Source organism: Pelophylax lessonae, assembly GCF_965119305.1.
Source record: "Pelophylax lessonae genome assembly, chromosome: 2".
In the NCBI taxonomy this organism is placed as follows: Eukaryota; Metazoa; Chordata; class Amphibia; order Anura; family Ranidae; genus Pelophylax; species Pelophylax lessonae.
The window spans coordinates 693101618-693120872 of NC_138769.1; the positions used below are offsets into that span (position 1 = coordinate 693101618).

The 19255-nt window shown below is 40.5% G+C and overlaps 1 protein-coding gene across 6 annotated transcripts in view; it reads left to right on the forward strand.

Moving 5' to 3' along the window:
- The window catches only part of GRM5 (glutamate metabotropic receptor 5), a 557322-nt gene that overhangs the window by 255705 nt on the left and 282362 nt on the right, over positions 1-19255 (forward strand). For all 6 annotated transcript variants that reach the window (XM_082245896.1, XM_082245895.1, XM_082245894.1 and 3 more), the window contains exon 3: positions 5506-5755. In XM_082245896.1, the coding sequence (XP_082102022.1) occupies positions 5506-5755 (250 nt within the window). The remainder of the gene's footprint in view (positions 1-5505; positions 5756-19255) is intronic.

Genomic DNA, 19255 nt, shown 5'->3' on the forward strand with positions numbered 1-19255 from the left:
TTGCCTCATTAGTTTCTATTTTTTTGTTTTTCATGGAAAGAAACTGCAGAAGTCTAAAAAATAAAAAAGTGGCAGTACTCAAATATTTAAGGAAACACACCAAAAACACAAATATAAAAAAACCTAAATGGGAAAAAAAACACTAAAACTACTCTATATTTACTACCTAAAAAAAAAAAACACACACACACACACACACCTTCCAAATAAAAAAAGGAGTAGAAACCTTATTTTTTCAGATAAACTTCACCTAGGCAACTCACTAAAGAGGAAAATGGAGTTTCCACATTGGTAAAATTTCACTAATGGTGATATTGGATTATTGATATTCCTTTCAAATATCCTTGGCATGTTCTTTTGCCCATAAAAGCCCTTAATTATAGCTGTCTACCTGAAAACACTGGCAATGGAAGAAAAAAATATTAAAAGCGTCAGTGCCAAATTAACAGTCAAATTCAAACAGAAAAGAACATAGAAACAAAAGCTTTAACCACTTAAGCCCCGGAAGATTTTACCCCCTTCCTGACCAGGCCCTATTTTGCGATTCGGCACTGCGTGATTTTAACGGACAATTGTGCGGTCGTGCGACGCTGTACCTAAACGAATTTGACGTCCTTTTTTTCCCACAAACAGAGCTTTCTTTTGGTGGTATTTGATCACCTGTGCGATTTTTTGATCATGCGCTATAAACAAAAAAAGAGCGACAATTTTGCAAAAATAAAAATATTTTTCACATTTTTTGATATGAAATTCCCCCCAAAAAAAGTAAAAATCAAAATGTTTTCATTTTTGGACAATTTTTTTTCTGCTACATATGTTTGGTAAAAAAAATCACAATAAGCGTATTTTGATTGGTTTGCGCAAAAGTTATTGCGTTTACTAACTAAAGGAAAGATTTTTGTCATTTTTGTTGTTTTTTTTTTTTTTAACGAGTAATGGCGGCGATCTGTGATTTTTTTTTGTGGAACTGCGACATTGCGGGGGACAGATCGGACCCTTGACTGACATTTTTGACACTTTTGGGGTTACCAGTGACATTACTACAGTAATCAGTGCTATACATATGCACTGTTACTGTAAAAATTACACTGGCAGGGAAGGGGTTAACTTTATTGGAGAAGGAGGGGTTAAGTGTGTCCCTAGGGGCGTGTTTCTAACTGTGCAGGGATGTGGCTTTACATGTAACAGCAGAGATCAACGGTCCTACATAGCAGGACCGTTAGATCTCTGCTGTTACACAGGGAAGTTTGTTTACATTAGCCGCCTGCCTTTCTCCCTTCACAGCGGACGATCGCGAGTGACCGGCGGACATCGGGTCCGCCGGTCACTCGCACGGACCCGAGTGGGGTCGCACGAGTGGGGGCGGCGCAGGCTAGCCCCCTATTGGCTCACAGGCTAGTGACGTACCGGTACGTCACTTTGCCTGGCCGGGGCTGACCACCGCAGTATATGTACTTGCGGTGGTCGGCAAGCGGTTAATGAGTAAATATAAACTAAGAAAAAAAAATATTATTTTTTTTTTCAAACAAATTTTGCTTAAGCCGCTCAATGAGTAAAAATTATACTGTCCACTTTGGTGAAATTTCAGTAAGATTGGCAATTGCACAGCAAATCCAATTTCACCAAAATCATTTCACTAAATTACTCATCTCTTCAACTGCTTTAGCCAACATTAGCATAAAAAAAAAAAAAACGAACAAAAAACGTCTCTGTTACCCAGACATGGTTGTGCCTTCTTTTTTAGCTCCATCAGCTGTTTCAAACCATCTACTCCTCTCCCACAAATTTGCAGCCTTCATCTTCTCTATGTTATATGGGAGACAAAAGAACAACATCCAACAAGGAAATAGCAAGGTTTTTATTCACCAACTATGCAACTCTTGATAAGTTGAACTGGTAATAATAGTGTGCAAGAATTTCTGTAAACACAGAAAAATAAAAGGTCGCTTTATAATATATGGAAAGTCTTTGTCGGGGAGATTTTCATTTCACTTCCTGTGCCAGAGATATAGCAGAAAGTAAGTGGAGATCTCTACAAAGCAAGGGGATACCCCCCATAGATAGTTGTCACCAAATTAGATGTCTCATTGGAAGATTCATCCCACGTGATTATTATCATCATTATTATTATATAGGGGCATCCATATACAGGTGCATCTCAAAATATTAGACTATCATCAAAACGTTAATTTATTTCAGCAATTCAATTAAAAAAGTGATTCTCATATATTATATAGATTACACACAGGGTGATATATTTCAAGCATTTCTTTCTTTTATGTTGATGATTATGGCTTACAGCTAGTGAAAACCCAAAATTTTGTATCTCACAAAATTTGAATATTACATAAGACCAATAAAAAAAAGGATTTTTAATACAGAAATTTTGGCTTACTGAAAACTATGTCCATGTACAGTATAGTATGCACCCAATACTTGGTTGGGGCTCCTTCTGCATGAATTTCTGTGCCAATGCGCTGTGGCATGGAGACAATCAACCTGTGGCACTGCTGAGGTGTTATGGAAGCCCAGGTTGCTTTGAGAGCTCTTCTGCATTGTTGGGTCTGGTGTCTCTCATCTTGACAATATCCCACAGATTTTCTATGGGGTATAGGTCAGGTGCATTTGCTGGCCAATCAAGCACGGTGATTCCATGATCATTAAACCAGGTATTGGTACTTTTCGCAGAGTGGACAGGTGCCAAGTCCTGCTGGAAAATTAAATTAGCATCTCCATAAGGCTGGTCAGCAGAGGGAAGCATGAAGTGCTCTAGAATTTCCTGGTAGAGGGCTGCACTGACTTTGGACTTGATAAAACACAGTGGACCAACACCAGCAGATGACATGGCTCCCCAAATCATCACTGACTGGGAAAACTTCACACTTGCCCTCATGCAACTTGAATTCTGTGCCTCTCCACTCTTCCTCCAGATTTTGAGACCTTGATTTCCAAATAAAATGCAAAGTTTACTTTCATCCGCAAAGAGGACTTTGGACCACTGAGCAAAAGTCCAGTCCTTTTTCTTCTTAGCCCAGGTAAGACGCTTCTAACGTTGACTCAGGAGTGGCTTGACACAAGGAATACGATAGTTGCAGCCCATGTCCTGGATACATCTGTGAGTGATGGCGTGTGAAGCACAGACACCAGCCATAGTCCACTCCTTGTGAATCTCCCTCAAATTCTTGAATGGCCTTTGCTTCACAATCCTCTTAAGGATGTAGTTATCCCTGTTGCTTGTGCATCCTTTTCTAACACACTTTTTCCTTCCACTCAACTTTCTATTAATATGCTTGGATACAGCACTCTGTGAACAGCCAACTTCTTTAGCAATGACCTTTTGTGACTTACCCTCCTTGTGGAGGGTATCAATGACTGTCTTCTGGACAACTGTCAAGTCAGCAGTCTTCCCCATGATTGTGTAACCTACTGAAAGAAGCTGAGCGACCATTTAAAGGCTTAGGAAACCTTTACAGGTGTTTTGTGGTAATTAGCTGATTAGAGTGTCACACAATGAGTCAACAATATTGAACTTTTTCACAATATTCTAATTTGCTGAGATACTTAATTTTGAGTTTTTACTAGCTGTATGCCGTATTCATCATCAGCATTAAAATAAAGAAATGCTTGAAATATATCACTGTGTGTAATGAATCTATATAATATGAGTTTAATTTTTTTAATTGAATTACTGAAATAAATTAACTTTTTGAGGATATTCAAATATTTTGAGATGTACCTGTATATAGGATAGGATAGACTCTAGAGAAGGATTGGAACAGGTGATAAGGAATCTAGAGAGCAGGAGCTCTTGGGACGAGCAAAGAGGAGGGTTTGGGTAATACTTTGAGGTTGGTTATGTAGCTCATATAATTACCTTAACCTTCCTAGCGGTATTCCCGAGTGTGACTCGGGGTTATATTTTAGAGCCAAAAGCGGTAACCCGAGCCACACTCGGGGTAGCGCTAGAAAGATCGCTGGATCCTGGAAGAGGTTTTACTTACCTTTTCTCCGGGATCCAGCGAAGAATGCGGGCGGTATGCGGCGGCGGAGCTTCCTCCCGATCGTCTGCGAGCCCCGGCTTCCGTCTCCGGCGACATCACGTCCGCCGGGGGGTGGAACCGGCGGCAAATTCAAATGTAAAACACACCAAACACACTGATACCATTCAAAATAAAATAAAATCACATTACATTGCCCCCCAGTGCCCTTTCCTGCAGTTTTACTGTACTTTTTATGTAAATATATGTATATGTATATATATATATATATATATATATATATATATATATACATATATATATATACAGTAAAACCTTGGTTTGAGAGTAACTTGGTTTGAGAGCGCTTTGCAAGACAAGCAAATTTTTTAAATACATTTTGACTTGATATACGAGCGATGTCTTGATATACAAGTAGCGTCATGTATAAAAAAGAAGAGAGGGGCCTCTAAAGTGTAGCAATATGGTTACATTTAATGAAGGTTCAACATTTAGCAACATGGTTGATGATTAAAACAGGCACATCTAAGTATGCAGGCATCTGGGGTAAAGCTGTCCACATAGACCATCCTCTGCACAGCCATCTTCATCATCCCTTCCCCGCTGCACTCCAGTGATTCAAAGCCTCACTTTCAGATCGCTCTACTGCAGGCTATTCTTCCCGATCATGATTGCAGACTGACAGTGGTGAGAGCCAGTGGTTCAGAAGATGGTCAGCTTTACCCCGGATGCCTGCATACTTAGATGTGCCTATTTTAATCATCAACCATGTGAGTTGCTAAATGTTGAACCTTCATTAAATGTAACCATATTGCTACACTTAGAGGTGCCTCTCATCTCTCTTATATTCTGTAGCTCTGCTAGATTTTGCTTCTAATCCCCTTGGGAAGGCTGCATATTGTGTATGGACATTTTATGGTTCCACAACCTATCACATTGCTATAATCTTTGTATATAGACTATAAACTGAAGGACTTGTGGAAGGAATCATCTGAGTTTCCATTATTTCTTATGGGGAAATTCGCTTTGATATAAGAGTGCTTTGGATTACAAGCATGTTTCCAGAACGAATTATGCTCGCAATTCAAGGTTTTACTGTATATATATATATATATATATATATATATATATATATATATATATATATATATATGTATACATATATATATATATATATATATATAAATACATATATATGTATATATATATATATATATATATATATATATATATATATATATATACATATATATATATATATATATATATATATATATATACGTAATTCTTGTGAATGAGCAGCCCAAACCAACTGTATACATTATATATATATATATAATAAATGTATACAGTTGGTTTGGGCTGCTCATTCACAAGAATTACATGCAAAATAATGGTACCGCTTTCAGCACCTAAAATCCAAAAGAATCATACCGCCAGGGAGGTTAATGTAGGGCTATTAATGAAACAGAATTCATTTATCAATTGTTATTTTATTTTCCTCTAGGTAACTATGGGGAAAGAGGGATGGAAGCATTTAAAGACATGTCAGCCAAGGATGGTGTCTGCATTGCCCATTCGTACAAGATCTACAGTAATGCCGGGGAGCAGAACTTTGACAAGCTGTTGAAGAAACTACGCAGTCACCTTCCCAAAGCCAGGGTGGTTGTCTGTTTCTGCGAAGGAATGACAGTCCGGGGACTTCTAATGGCAATGAGACGTCAGGGGATAGTTGGGGAGTTCCTTCTTCTGGGAAGGTAAGTTGTTTCCCAATTTACCTTTTGAACTATAGTGTAACTAGAGGAGAGAGTAGAAAGCACAGCCAAACTCTGGGCCAATGAGATCAGGGGGGAGCAGAAGAGCCACCCCTATTTTTCATTAACCTTCTTTGTGCTCATGTTAAATTCTTTATAAGTCATTTATTTTTTCATTTTAAATTTATGCACAGAATTCTATTATTATTATTAACAATTCTATTATTCTGTCAAGTAGACAATACAGAAGATGCTGGTGTTCTCTTCTTGCTGCGTTTCACTTTCTCTATATAAACTTTGCTTAGCAGATGTGATTGTCATGCTAACGTGTTAGATTCCACCCTATGCATTAATTTCCTCCCTTTCTCATTTTGTTAAAGAAGCAAGTCCTTGACAAATAACAAACAAAACATTTGCTCGTTCAAGCCACTAATTAAATTTGGGTCAGTTTCTGACTAACAGGGTTCCTCAAAACAAGCACATAGCCCTGGTACTCTTTTAGTGTTTTGTCAACAGTCAGCCTTTTCACCCAGCAGCAGTCTCCCACAACAATGCGAAAGAGAGAGTGTCTATCAGCTCGCATATACAAGGGTTCTTCAAAAAGTTTCTGCACTTTTTTAAAGAAAGGTATATAAATAAAAAAGCAGAAACTTTTTGAAGACCTCTCGTATAAAGGTCCGTGCACAGCTGAGACTCATAATGATGTCTGACTACCAAATAAGATGTGGACCTAACAATGGATTTATTGTACCCAAAGCTCTACTAAGGCTCCAGAACCTAGAACAGAACTTTTTAAGATTTTGCGAAAACAAAAAGCTTGCCATACGAAGGAATAGCTGTACGTGGCCATGCTTTTGCAAATGTCAATTATTCTTTAATTTTCATTCAGAAAATATTTTGGTCATGCATTCACATATAAATGCTGATGTAAAGAAGTATTCGAGTTTACAAGAGCACAGGTGTATACAAATTTCACTTGTATGGCAAATATGTGTTTTCTCAGAATCCTAAATAGTTCTGTACTGGGTTCTTGAGCCCAGACCATAGGCTTTGTAGAGCTGTGAGTGGGATTAAGCCTTTATAGATCATAGAGAGAGAAAGAGCCCTGAGCATCAATCAGCTCACATATATATATATAAAGGTCCATTCTCAGCTGAGACTAATAATAAGGTCTAGCTACCACCAGGTAAGACGTGGCCCTAACAAAGGAGGGTCTTTCCTACCAAAAGCCCAAAGCTATTCAAAGTCTTCAAGCTCCAGGACCCAAAGCAGAACCCTTTAAGATTTTTGAGGAAAAAAAAAGCTTGTCATGCAAATGAATGGTTGTACGGGACCATCCTCTTGTTAACATCAATTATTCTTTGATTTGTATTCAAAAAATATGTTGGGCATGCATTAATGGGTAAATGCTGATGCAAAGGGGCATTAGCCTTACAAGAGCACAGGCGTGTATAACCATTCACTTTTATGGCAATTTTCTGTTTTCTCAGAATCCTAAAAAGTTCTGTTCTGGAGCCCAGAGGCTTTGTAGAGCTTTGAGTGAAATAAAGCCTTCATAGGTCCACATCTTACCTGGTAGCCAGAACTCATTATTAGTCTGCAAAACTATGCCAGGCATCTAAAATGTCTATGTGTAATTGGTCATTTCCATGTGCGTGAACCATTATAATTTTTTACATTTCTATAGCTGCAGCATTTAATGCAGAGACTATGTAGAGAGATTGCAGAGTGTAACATTCCCCACTGCACATCCTTTCGCAATGGAAAATCACCAGAACCTTCCAGAGTCTACGGTAAACCCTTTGTTCCACACACACACCTACACTCAAAATAATCTCCTGACACCGAGGAAGAGGGGAGTGGATCACATGTTACTGATCAGAACGTCTATACCTCAGAGTCCTTCTCTTTCTCCCTAAACGAATCACCAACCAGAATTGCAGTGATGCTCGATTTAATTAGAGAAAATTAGATTAGCCTGAAAGAAGTTAAATTGCCTTTCAGCACATGAAGTGAATCCTTCGCCCATTACACTAATTATGTCAGTCAGCAACGTACCAACTTAGATTCTTATACAGCTGTTCATTTCTTGGGAAATGCAAAGTACTGAAAGAGACTCTCCAGTCAAAAGAAAAAGGTTTTCAAGATGACAAATAATCAATTTTGTTGTTCAGCTACTGCCTGGATGTACAACTTGTACCTGCTTACTGTACTATATCTACACTACTGTATTACATATACAAATTTGTAGGTTCTACCTCTGGTGAATATCTGAATTTTGTTATACTCAGTCTTCTCACTCAATAACTACTGACCTAAATCCATTGTTTAAAGCCCATACTTTTTTCTTTTGGATAGTGTAGGGAAGGGTTAAGACCCCTATCAGTTTGTTTTTTCCTGCTTCTATCCAACTAAAGGAGAAACACAGGCGCCACTCTAAGTGCAATAACTTGAGATTTATTCGGTAAGATCAATGGAAAAGGGATACTCACAAAGGTGATAAAACATAAGGCTCATAACAAACACTCCGGTGAGGATCAGGATGGCTGCAGCGGTAACGGTAGACAGGCTGTGAACGGTGACTGGCCGCACTTCCTGGTCCGAGGACACTCAGATGCCTATCCATCGTCACTTCTGGGAGCGTGCTTACGTCATGGCACCGGCGACGCGTTCTCGGAGCTTGTATCCCACATCCTTTACTGGAGACACAGCAGGAAGTAAGGGGACATCTCTCCAAAGGGATATCCCCTATTGACACTTTTATCCATTGGAATATTAATCCTCGCCTCCTCCAGAAATTAAAAAATATTGACTGGTCACCAAGACCAATAGTGAGGATGAATCCCTTGTGATCAAGGAGTAATGTGGCAGTGGAGTGTGGGCTAGTTGAATTTTGATGGGTGAGAGTTGTTCTTTCAAGAGAGCCTCTTTAAGTTGATTACTTTCACGTGTATGTAAAAAAAAAAAAAAAATGTATTAAAGTAATGATTTAATTTGAAACTGAACCTTTGATATTCATATCTGTGGGCCTATTCTAAAGTAATAACTTGATGCTAGGTTAGTGGTCCTGCTGGGCTTGATATAAAGAGTAATAGTTTGGCTAAAATATGTTCCTTTCCTAGAAAAAATGTGGCTGCAAGCTGCCTGTGGTGCCATGATAAAATTCTCAAACATTTGGTTACATGACACTTTGCTATATGGAAGGATCAGGGTTCCAATTGGATGATTTTAAGTTCCACCAAAGGTCATGTTATCAATTGCCTAGGTTTAGTCCACTTTAATACCATAAAATGGAACCCAAATAAGCTTTTTCTCCAGCTTAGATAAGTACTTTGATGCTACTTGTTGCAAGTAGGGCTCTTGGCATATCTTAAGTATAGGTCAGCTTTAAAGGGATGGGTTGACAACACTACATGCCATTACCATGGTTGCAAATAAGGGGGACAGACTGCTGATATGACTTAGTTTCATTCATCTGTGATGCGTAAGTCCAAAAGTTCACAGTGCTAACATCCATCCCTAGCATTCAACAAAAGCTTGATAATGCTCTCATCGTGATCCAAATCAAGATATAAAAATTCAAATCTGACAGTCAACTCACAGATCAAAAATAGAACCAATGAACATCCAGTATTGTTCCTCCGCATGTTTCAAAAATGTTTCTCCTAATTTCAAATAAAGGGTTCAACTGTAAATAGAATAAATTGTACACAGGTGAATAAATCCCCCAAACCTAGCGCCCATGGAGCAGAGGAAGAGATACTCCATAATAATTGAAATAATGATGATATTCCTTTATACCCTTAGCTGCTCATCCAGTGTGACAAACATAGTGTGCCTTCACAAATATCCTATCCAGACATGATGTTAGTAAAGACATCCAGTCCTCCTAATCCTCGTGCAGTCAATATAAGTGTCCCATCACCACACCTCGTTTGATCCACTCCCCAATAGAGATTGCACTTACCAGATCTCCGGATATTGTATGCCTTGTATTACCATCTCCTTATTCGTCTGAAGTCACAGTGGATACAATATATCTCTCCCATCCATAAAAGGAAACAAGCTACATAGCGTAATATTGCTTAAACGTATTACTTTAAAAAAAACCCTCCTCCTTCAATGCACTTACAATCATTAAAAATGTCACAGCATCAAGTAGCAGAATAGCACCGAATACAACTGCATATAGCCTGCGAGATCTCATTCACCGAATCCTAGTGTAACACTGAGAGTGGTGACTCCCGGGTAGAGTCGAGCTGCTGGCAGCGTTGGGTGTCACGTGGTCACATCCAGACGCATTTCGTCATCCCGACTACTTCATCAGGCCCTATGGGGGGATGTAGAGGCGGTCTCAAGCTGCCATCACATCTGTCCTCTACCCACGGGGTCCCTATACTTCTATCATCCGCAGACCGGGACACCTATTTAGATTATTTTGCATGTGGCCAGATATCTACTATGAGTTCTAACATTTAAACTGCACACTAGATGGCGCTTTTCCCTTTACACACACACGCACAAGCAGTGGGGAAAATCACAGGCAATTCGAACAGGAATTGCACCGCATTTTTTTTTTGTATTGACGCAAATCGCATCGCAAAGTATTAGTACTCGGTATCAGCAAGTACTTGACTGAAAGTATTGGTACTCGTACTCGAGAAAAAGACGGTATCGGTGCAACCCTATCTCTAAGTTTATTTGAGGCGATACAAGTGGTAAGGGTGGAGATAGCCTAGTGGCAGCAGTGCCAGGCCCCCTTAATATATAATATCCTTCATATAAAATATCCTTGTGATTAAATTTTGTAAACTCAACGAATTAACTCTTCTTATTTGCTCCCTTTTGGTCTGTTAAACCTACAAATGTAAGGGTTTTTTATATCTATTTGGGAAGTACGAAAGCATATTTGTTGGTCCTACAAGGAATCCAGTGAGCTCACAAGCTTACAAACTGTATTATATTTAAAATTTAAAAAAAAATAAAAAATTTTGGAGATAAGGGAGGCATGTTCTGTAACCATAATACACTTCCTGGCCAAAGGTCATCCTAGGGTTGGCAGTATATTACTGGCATGACCACCAGCTAAAAGATGGATAAATACATAATATAACATACCAGTATACTGGAACCCACTTCTAATCTTTAATAAAGTAATATCAGCAAGTAGGGTAGACTAGCATTCATAGCATGTGTATGTTGCCCATAGATGTACAAATGAGTAAGCCAAGGTCAAGCCACTGCCTCTCAGATGCAACATTCAGGTACATTTAGTAAAACAACCAATGATCTTGTACATATAATCTATAAAAGACCTATACAGTATATATACATGGGCTTACTAATCATGACCAAGGAACAAACAAAGAAAAAAGGGGATACTATACACAATACCACCAAATACAAAGGGCCTACCTTAAAATAAAAGGACCAACTTCCCAATGGGGAAGTTGTTAGTGTTTTTTATATCTATTTGGGAAGTACGAAATTATATTTGTTGGTCCTACCAGAAATCCAGTGAGCTCCCAAGCTTACAAACTGTATTCAAATAAAAAATTTTAATAATAAAAAAATAAAAAATAATAATAATTATGGAGATAAGGGAGGCATGTTCTGTAACCATAATATATTTCATATCCAAAGATCACCCTAGGGTTGGCAGTATATTACTGGCATGACCACCAACAAAAACATGGTCTAGTAAGCTGTATTAAATATTTTCTTGGGTTTGAATACTTTAAGCAGCTAGGGCAGACAGACAGATTCTTTAGAACCTGAGATCCTGAAAGATTTTTGTGCATGTTGTACCCATCAGAAGGTAGTTGGCTTGAGTTACCGTTCGCTCGTGTTTAAAACAAATCTACTGGTAATGGATTTAAGCAGTGCCAATGTTTACTGTAATCCCTGGAATCGAGCCGCCAGACCATGATAGAGTATTCTGTGTTGCCATCTTTTATCTTGAAGCCTATTCTAGACTATTGTGCAATTTATACTCTATTGTAGTTTTGTGCCGCTGCATTTATAACAGCCATAGCTTAACAAGACAATTACAAGAAATACAATTGTTTCTAGGCTGCAGAAAATCATTTTCAAAGCCAAAGGAGTTACACGGTTCAATGTTTAAAGAAGAACCATGCTAAGTACTTGTATTTAAAATGAGAGAATAACAGCGTAACCATTTGAGCAAAACTACAGCTGAGCTATTTCTATAAAAGAAAAAAAAAATGCATGAATGTCTCATTCACATGAGTGGTTTGGCCCATTTGCATGAAATTCCAGCATTTTCAGGCACCCTGGAGGCTCAAGTGCAGCATCCAGCCTCATTGCCAGCAGCCTGTCAAAATCTATGACATGCATAAATATGTGGCGGCTGGACACTGTACTGAGCGATACTCGTATTTAGGGCCATTTGCATTCAGAGACATATGCCGGAAATGCTGGTGTAGCACCCTCCTAAGAAAGTATGGTTTTTGGCTCTGTCTGCCTATCAGAGGAGCAGCAGGCAAATCTATATTGCTTTCTGGTTACCAGAGAGCAGGATCTGTTGGTGAGGTCTGCTCAGAGTGCTCAATGTGTGATTCGTTGGATCTGGAGGGTGTTTCGCGTTGGTCCAGTGGGGAGGCATGTTGGACAGTGGGAGGAAGCCTGACCAATGGATGCATAGGCTTTGATACGGTCCTGGTGGTTGGCAGAGACTGGCTGTCTTGGTGTACTATGGGATACTGTATAAAAGCCAGGAGCACATGTGTTTCTGGGTCTTTGGCTGGAGAGCAGAGTCCCAGAGGGAGGGTAGCGGCTGCATCTTCCTCTGTAGCAGTGGCAAGTGGCATCAGGAGGTCGGCCTGGGGACCAGAGGAACGGAGCTGAACCCAGAGGTCCAGGAGGGCTGGCTGGGTGGGGAGACACTGGAGACCCTTGGAAAACAGTGTTGTGGGTGCAGGGGATCGTGTCGGGGTCCTGGCCTGGGGGGGCCACCCCAAAAGTGGGGTGGTCGGTGGACGGGTGTCAGCAGCCAAGAAAGGGGATACTGAGGAGAGTGTCCTGAAGATAAATGTAGTTCACCAAGTCTTCTAGCAAGAGACTTAAATCCAAATCTACCTAAGTGGCAAGGTGGATCAGCAGCCTGGCTGCATCAGCATATAGGAATCCTCCGCATCTTGTGAATAGTTAATCTGGAGTATCCCACTATTCCCTTCTCCCATCCCTATTTAAAATTAAACACAAAAACAACTACATACCCGTGAACTGATCATTGAGCCAAGAAGTAAAGTGATAAATTGTGATGCCAGTGCTGCTAACGGTAACCCAGGGGGACCCGAAAGTGAAATATCCAGCAGTCCTCAAGGGGGCAGTGCTACACTGGACACCACACCGGCACCTCCAGAAGTCCCAAAAATGCCAGGATTTGACATACACAGGTCCCTGAGCTGAACTCCAAGCAGAAATAAAATACACAAGTTTTGTGTTCATTAAAACTGAATTCCAGGAATTTCCGCTACTTTGTAAAAACTGTAGGCGTACCATGAGTTAAGTCTAAGGAGGTGCCTGCCACCCTGTAGACCAATTTCTATTAATTACTACTGAGAGGATTATCGTGCTCCAGGAAGATTATGTTCAAAGCTCTGATGCTGCTCGCTGTGGTCTCAGTTCCTTCAAGAGCAGCTTTGCTCTAATTGCCCGCCCCTCCCGTCCTCCTGCCCATTCACGGAAGCCTTTGTAATATGTGAACTCATTCACAAAATACAAAGGCTTCTGTGAATGGGCAGCAGAGGAGAGGGAAGGGCATAGCTGCTATGTATGATTCTCTCCACTTCACAGTGTATCCTCAGGGAGTGCAAAAATCTGTTACATATAAGTAATAGATAAAAGTAAAGTAATAGTAAAAGATAAGTCCAATTAGGTGCATGTTACCTCCGGGACTTAACTCATAGTGTGCCTGCACATTTTTCAAAGTTGCTAAATACCTGGAATTCAGCTTTAATACATCATTATATGTATTTTTTTTTAAAGCAAATTTATCTGGATATGATTTGGAATCAGCCTTTTGCAGTTTACTCTACAGCAAAGCTCAGGGAAGGGGATGGAGAAGCATCCAGTCAATCAGGTGCTCTGCACTGCGGGGAGCATGATAGGAGGAGAGAACAGAGTGACAGAAACAAGAGCTTATGGGTCTGCTGCTGCTCTTTTCACTGCCCAGTCACAAGGTGGCAAGAAGACCTGCAAGTGACAGTAAAACTATAGAAAAGAAGGATCAGGTCCCCTGCCATTCCAGACAGGACTGTGTTGTGTTGTAGAGCTGTGTACATCTTAGGACTGGATGGACAAAAATACCAATCCTTTAGCAGGTGAAATGGTTCTGATACAGTGCCTTGCAAAAGTATTCAGCCTCCTTTAACTTTGCGACCTTTTGCCACATTTCAGGCTTCAAACATAAAGATATAAAACTGTAATTTTTTGAGAAGAATCAACAACAAGTGGGACACAATCATGAAGTGGAACGAAATTTATTGGGTATTTCAAACTTTTTTAACAAATAAAAAACTGAAAAATTGGGTGTGCAAAATTATTCAGCCCCCTTAAGTTAATACTTTGTAGCTCCACCTTTTGCTGCGATTACAGCTGTAAGTCGCTTGGTGTATGTCTCTATCAGTTTTGCACATCGAGAGACTGAAATTTTTGCCCATTCCTCCTTGCAAAACAGCTCGAGCTCAGTGAGGTTGGATGGAGAGCGTTTGTGAACAGCAGTTTTCAGTTCTTTCCACAGATTCTCGATTGGATTCAGGTCTGGACTTTGACTTGGCCATTCTAACACCTGGATATGTTTATTTGTGAACCATTCCATTGTAGATTTTGCTTTATGTTTTGGATCATTGTCTTGTTGGAAGACAAATCTCCGTCCCAGTCTCAGGTATTTTGCAGACTCCATCAGGTTTCTTCCAAAATGGTCCTGTATTTGGCTCCATCCATCTTCCCATCAATTTTAACCATCTTCCCTGTCCCTGCTGAAGAAAAGCAGGCCCAAACCATGATGCTGCCACCACCACGTGTGTGTTCAGGGTGATGAGCTGTGTTGCTTTTACGCCAAACATATCGTTTTGCATTGTTGCCCAAAAGTTTGATTTTGGTTTCATCTGACAGAGCACCTTCTTCCACATGTTTGGTGTGTCTCCCAGGTGGCTTGTGGCAAACTTTAAACAACACTTTTTATGGATATCTTTAAGAAATGGCTTTCTTCTTGCCACTCCATAAAGGCCAGATTTGTGCAGTATACGACTGATTGTTGTCCTATGGACAGAGTCTCCCACCTCACCTGTAGATCTCTGCAGTTCATCCAGAGTGATCATGGGCCTCTTGGCTGCATCTCTGATCAGTCTTCTCCTTGTATGAGCTGAAAGTTTAGAGGGACGGCCAGGTCTTCGTAGATTTGCAGTGGTCTGATACTCCTTCCATTTCAATATTATCGCTTGCACAGTGCTCCTTGGGATGTTTAAAGCTTGGGAAATCTTTTTGTATCCAAATCCGGCTTTAAACTTCTCCACAACAGTATCTCGCACCTGCCTGTGTTCCTTGTTCTTCATGATGCTCTCTGCGCGTTAAACGGACCTCTGAGACTATCACAGTGCAGGTGCATTTATACGGAGACTTGATTACACACAGGTGGATTCTATTTATCATCATTAGTCATTTAGGTCAACCTTGGATCATTCAGAGATCCTCACTGAACTTCTGGAGAGAGTTTGCTGCACTGAAAGTAAAGGGGCTGAATAATTTTGCACGCCCAATTTTTCAGTTTTTTATTTGTTAAAAAAGTTTGAAATATCCAATAAATTTCGTTCCACTTCATGATTGTGTGCCACTTGTTGTTGATTTTTAAAAAAAATTTACAGTTTTATATCTTTATGTTTGAAGCCTGAAATGTGGCAAAAGGTTGAAAAGTTCAAGGGGGCAGAATACTTTCGCAATGCACTGTATGTAGTACACAGTGTTATGGCTGCATAAAAGAGAGGGGCTGGCAGTGATATATTTTTTTAAGACTCTATAACTTTTACACAGACTAAATAATAGACACTGATTTTAATTATAAAAGAAATGTAGCAGAATACATTTTGACCTAAATTTATAAAGAAAGAATATTTGTTTTCAAAATTTTATAACAAAAACTAAGAAAAATGTGGGTTTTTTTTTCCAAATTTTTGCATAGCAAATGTAAATTTTGTAATAAAAAGCCCAATGGTGATAAATATCACAAAAAAAAAAACCCTCTATTTATGTGGAAAAATGATATAAATTTCATGTGCATAGTCTTGCATGACTGAGCAATTGCCAGTTAAAGTAGCACACTGCTGAATAGCAAAAAAAAATCCCTGGTCATGAAGGGGGAAAACCTTTTTGAAGGTCAAGTGGTCCTCCGCATCCAAATCGCATGACCGGAGAGTGTGACCCGCTCTCAATGGAGCCGGTTCACACACCTCTGGAGCGGCCGCGGTCCACACTGGAAAAGGATGCTATGCTTCTTTGGCTCTGTTTCAGGTCCGATTTCAGACAACGATCAAACGGACCTAATTCACACCTGAAATAGAGAACAGGGTCACACCGGATCTACTCCTGCGAGTAAATCCAGCCTTAGCCGTCGATCACATTGGAGGCGGGTTTGAAATGGTGCGACTTCAGCTGAACTCGTACCATTTCAAACCTGCATTTCATTGCAAGTTCAGGTACAATTTGAAAGACATCTGTGCGGGTTCAGGCACAGATTTCTATTGAAATTGCCCCCCAAGTTGCCAAAAGTAGTATAGGAACTACTTTTGGAAATCGGCGTCACGCCACAAAGTCAGTGCCACACCGATTTGGACGGTGTCGTTGCAGGCAATAGGCTAAGATTTGACATGTCAAATTGCTTGTCAAAGGAACAAGTTGTATTTTACAATTAGACCTAACACCCTTGGTATAGCTGGAACCTGCAGAGCCAGGGAGTTCTTCCATGCTTGTTTCTTTCCTAAATGCTCATGGCAGCATTTCTGCCACCCATGAGGCTTGTAGGGCAGTGACACTCATGATTTTAATACCAGAATACTGCCTCTATATCCTATTTTCTAGTTACCATATGGCTAGCCCAGCTGGGAAAATATCACTTCCGTGTTTTTAGAAGAAAATGATCAACTCTGATTAGCGGTTCCAGATTGAAGCAGCCCTTGTGTATACAACTTGCCTTGAAAAGCCTTTGTGGTCGCGTTCTTCCAATTGTGTGTTATGTGGCAGTGAAAATGGGGCTTCAGAACCTGGAGAAAGGGAACAAATCCTCACAATTACAGTAATTTGAACAAAGCTCCTATTTGTCCTCGTAAAACTCCATTATGAAACTACTTGTAAAATAAGAGTTCTTTTTATTCATTACCACCTCTCCAGGCTGAAAAGATATATTTTTTTTTTTATAAGCTGTTTTGAGCTGCCAGAAATTCCCTTTGTTCTCAAGGCCTTCCAAAGCTGAGTTCTGTCCAGGATTGACAAAGTCAAAGGAGCCGTAGAGTAATCACTGGGCCTCCTTCTGGAAAGCATCTTTATGACCCACTTTACATTGCAGGTCAACAGATGTCATAACACCCTTCAATAAATATGAAGAATCCAGGCAATCCGTACAGCAATGAGACCCAATCATAGGAAGGCGCAGCGGTGAAATAGTGGAGCCAAAGGCCAAGATATTACCAGTGCACCATGGTCAAATGTAGGACAGAGAGGACATTTTAACCCACTTGACCTCCAGAAGGTTTACCCCTCCTGAATGACCAGGCCTTTTTTTGTGATACGGTACTGCGCTACTTTCACTGATAATTGCACGGTCATGCGGTGCTGTGCACAAATAAAATGTATGTCCTTTTTTCCCACAAATAGAGCTTTCTTTTGATGGTATTTGATCACCTGTGGGTTTTTTATTTTTTGCGCTATAAACAAAAAAATACAGAAAAAAACAACTTTCTACTCTAAAACATATAAAATAAAAAAATTAAATCAAATTTCTTGGGGGGTGTGGTGTGCTTCGCACAGGGACTGCAGCTACTACTCCAGGGTGCATGATGTCTAAACGCTCATAGATCTTCTGTATGTGGACCATGATGCCCTGGAGTTGTTGCAATTAGCGGAGATAGGGAATAGCACTATCTCAGATCATGCATCTATCACTGCTACGCTATGGGTCCCAGATGGATCTCCTAGGGCCTGGTCCTGGAGATTGAACGAAAATTTGTTAGATGATGTCTCAGTGGTATCCAAGGTGACCAAAGTCATTTCGCACTACTTTGCAGAAAACACATCGGATGATTTATCCGAGGGAGTTGTATGGGAGGGTCATAAAGCTGGAAGACGGAATTCTCAATTGAACAAATATCACACATATGTGCAAAATCTCACACTCTAGCTCAATAGATTCCAAGACATAAGAGACCAATTACAAGCTCTTGACAAGTTGGTATCGGGTACTGGTGATTCTGTCACGTATCTTCCCCTCGGTCACAGACCGTCGCTGGCGTGAATGTGGACAGAAGGGCATACTCGTACACCTTTGATGGGACTGTCCTGGGATTCACCCTTTCTGGTTAGATGTTAAAACTCAGATAAAAGAAGCTCTTGGAGTCGATATCCCGATGTCCCCAGCTCACTTCCTCCATCACATCCCTACCCTCCTGCTTAGCTGTTATAAAAAAAGTGTACTACCGCACCTCTAGAATGCGGCTAAAAGACTTATCCCTATATACTGGAAGCGTCCACAGGTGCCCACTAGAGAGGGGTGGCATAAGAAAGTGAGATCAGGGAAGCAGAGGAGTGGGTGGTGACGTGTAAGGACAGACATGACCACTTTACAAGTATTTGGGCCCCTTGGATGGAACGCATTGCTGATCCCGACCCAGTGCCGTCTAGCCTGGAAGTTGCTTTGTTGGAGCTAGCAGAACCCTCGTTTAAAGTACCTCGTTGAATTGTGTTGCCATTGCCTGAACACAGTTTTCTCGTTCCTGTTCAAAGTTTTTTATTTTCCAATGGTTCGATCTATGTGGGCGATCGTATTGTACATTATTTGTTAATTGTTATCAGTATACACTTATGTTCCTTTTCCCTTTATGCTAAGTCTACTACAATGGATTACTTATTTGACCTATGGTTCCACTATACTGGTTGGGTCTTCACCCTGGGTGGGCCTAGGGTGAGCCCTGGTGGTTTTGCACCTGGATGGAGGTTTGATGAAGGCCTCATAGCCCCGCTCCGCTGGTGAGACCGGTGGGGTCGCCGTGGGGCCAGGTCATGGTAGGACACCCTGCTAAAGTTGGCCTTCAACATAGGTCCTACATAGTTTTGTATAGCCTAAATGTTTGCCTATGGAAACCCCCTGGACAAACCAAGGGTGTCCCCATCAGTTACGATGCTTCACCTTTCCCCTCACCTCCCCTTCCTACCTCCCCTTTTATACCTCATGTTTCTGTAGTTCTATGTGCTAATGCATTTACCACTGTTATA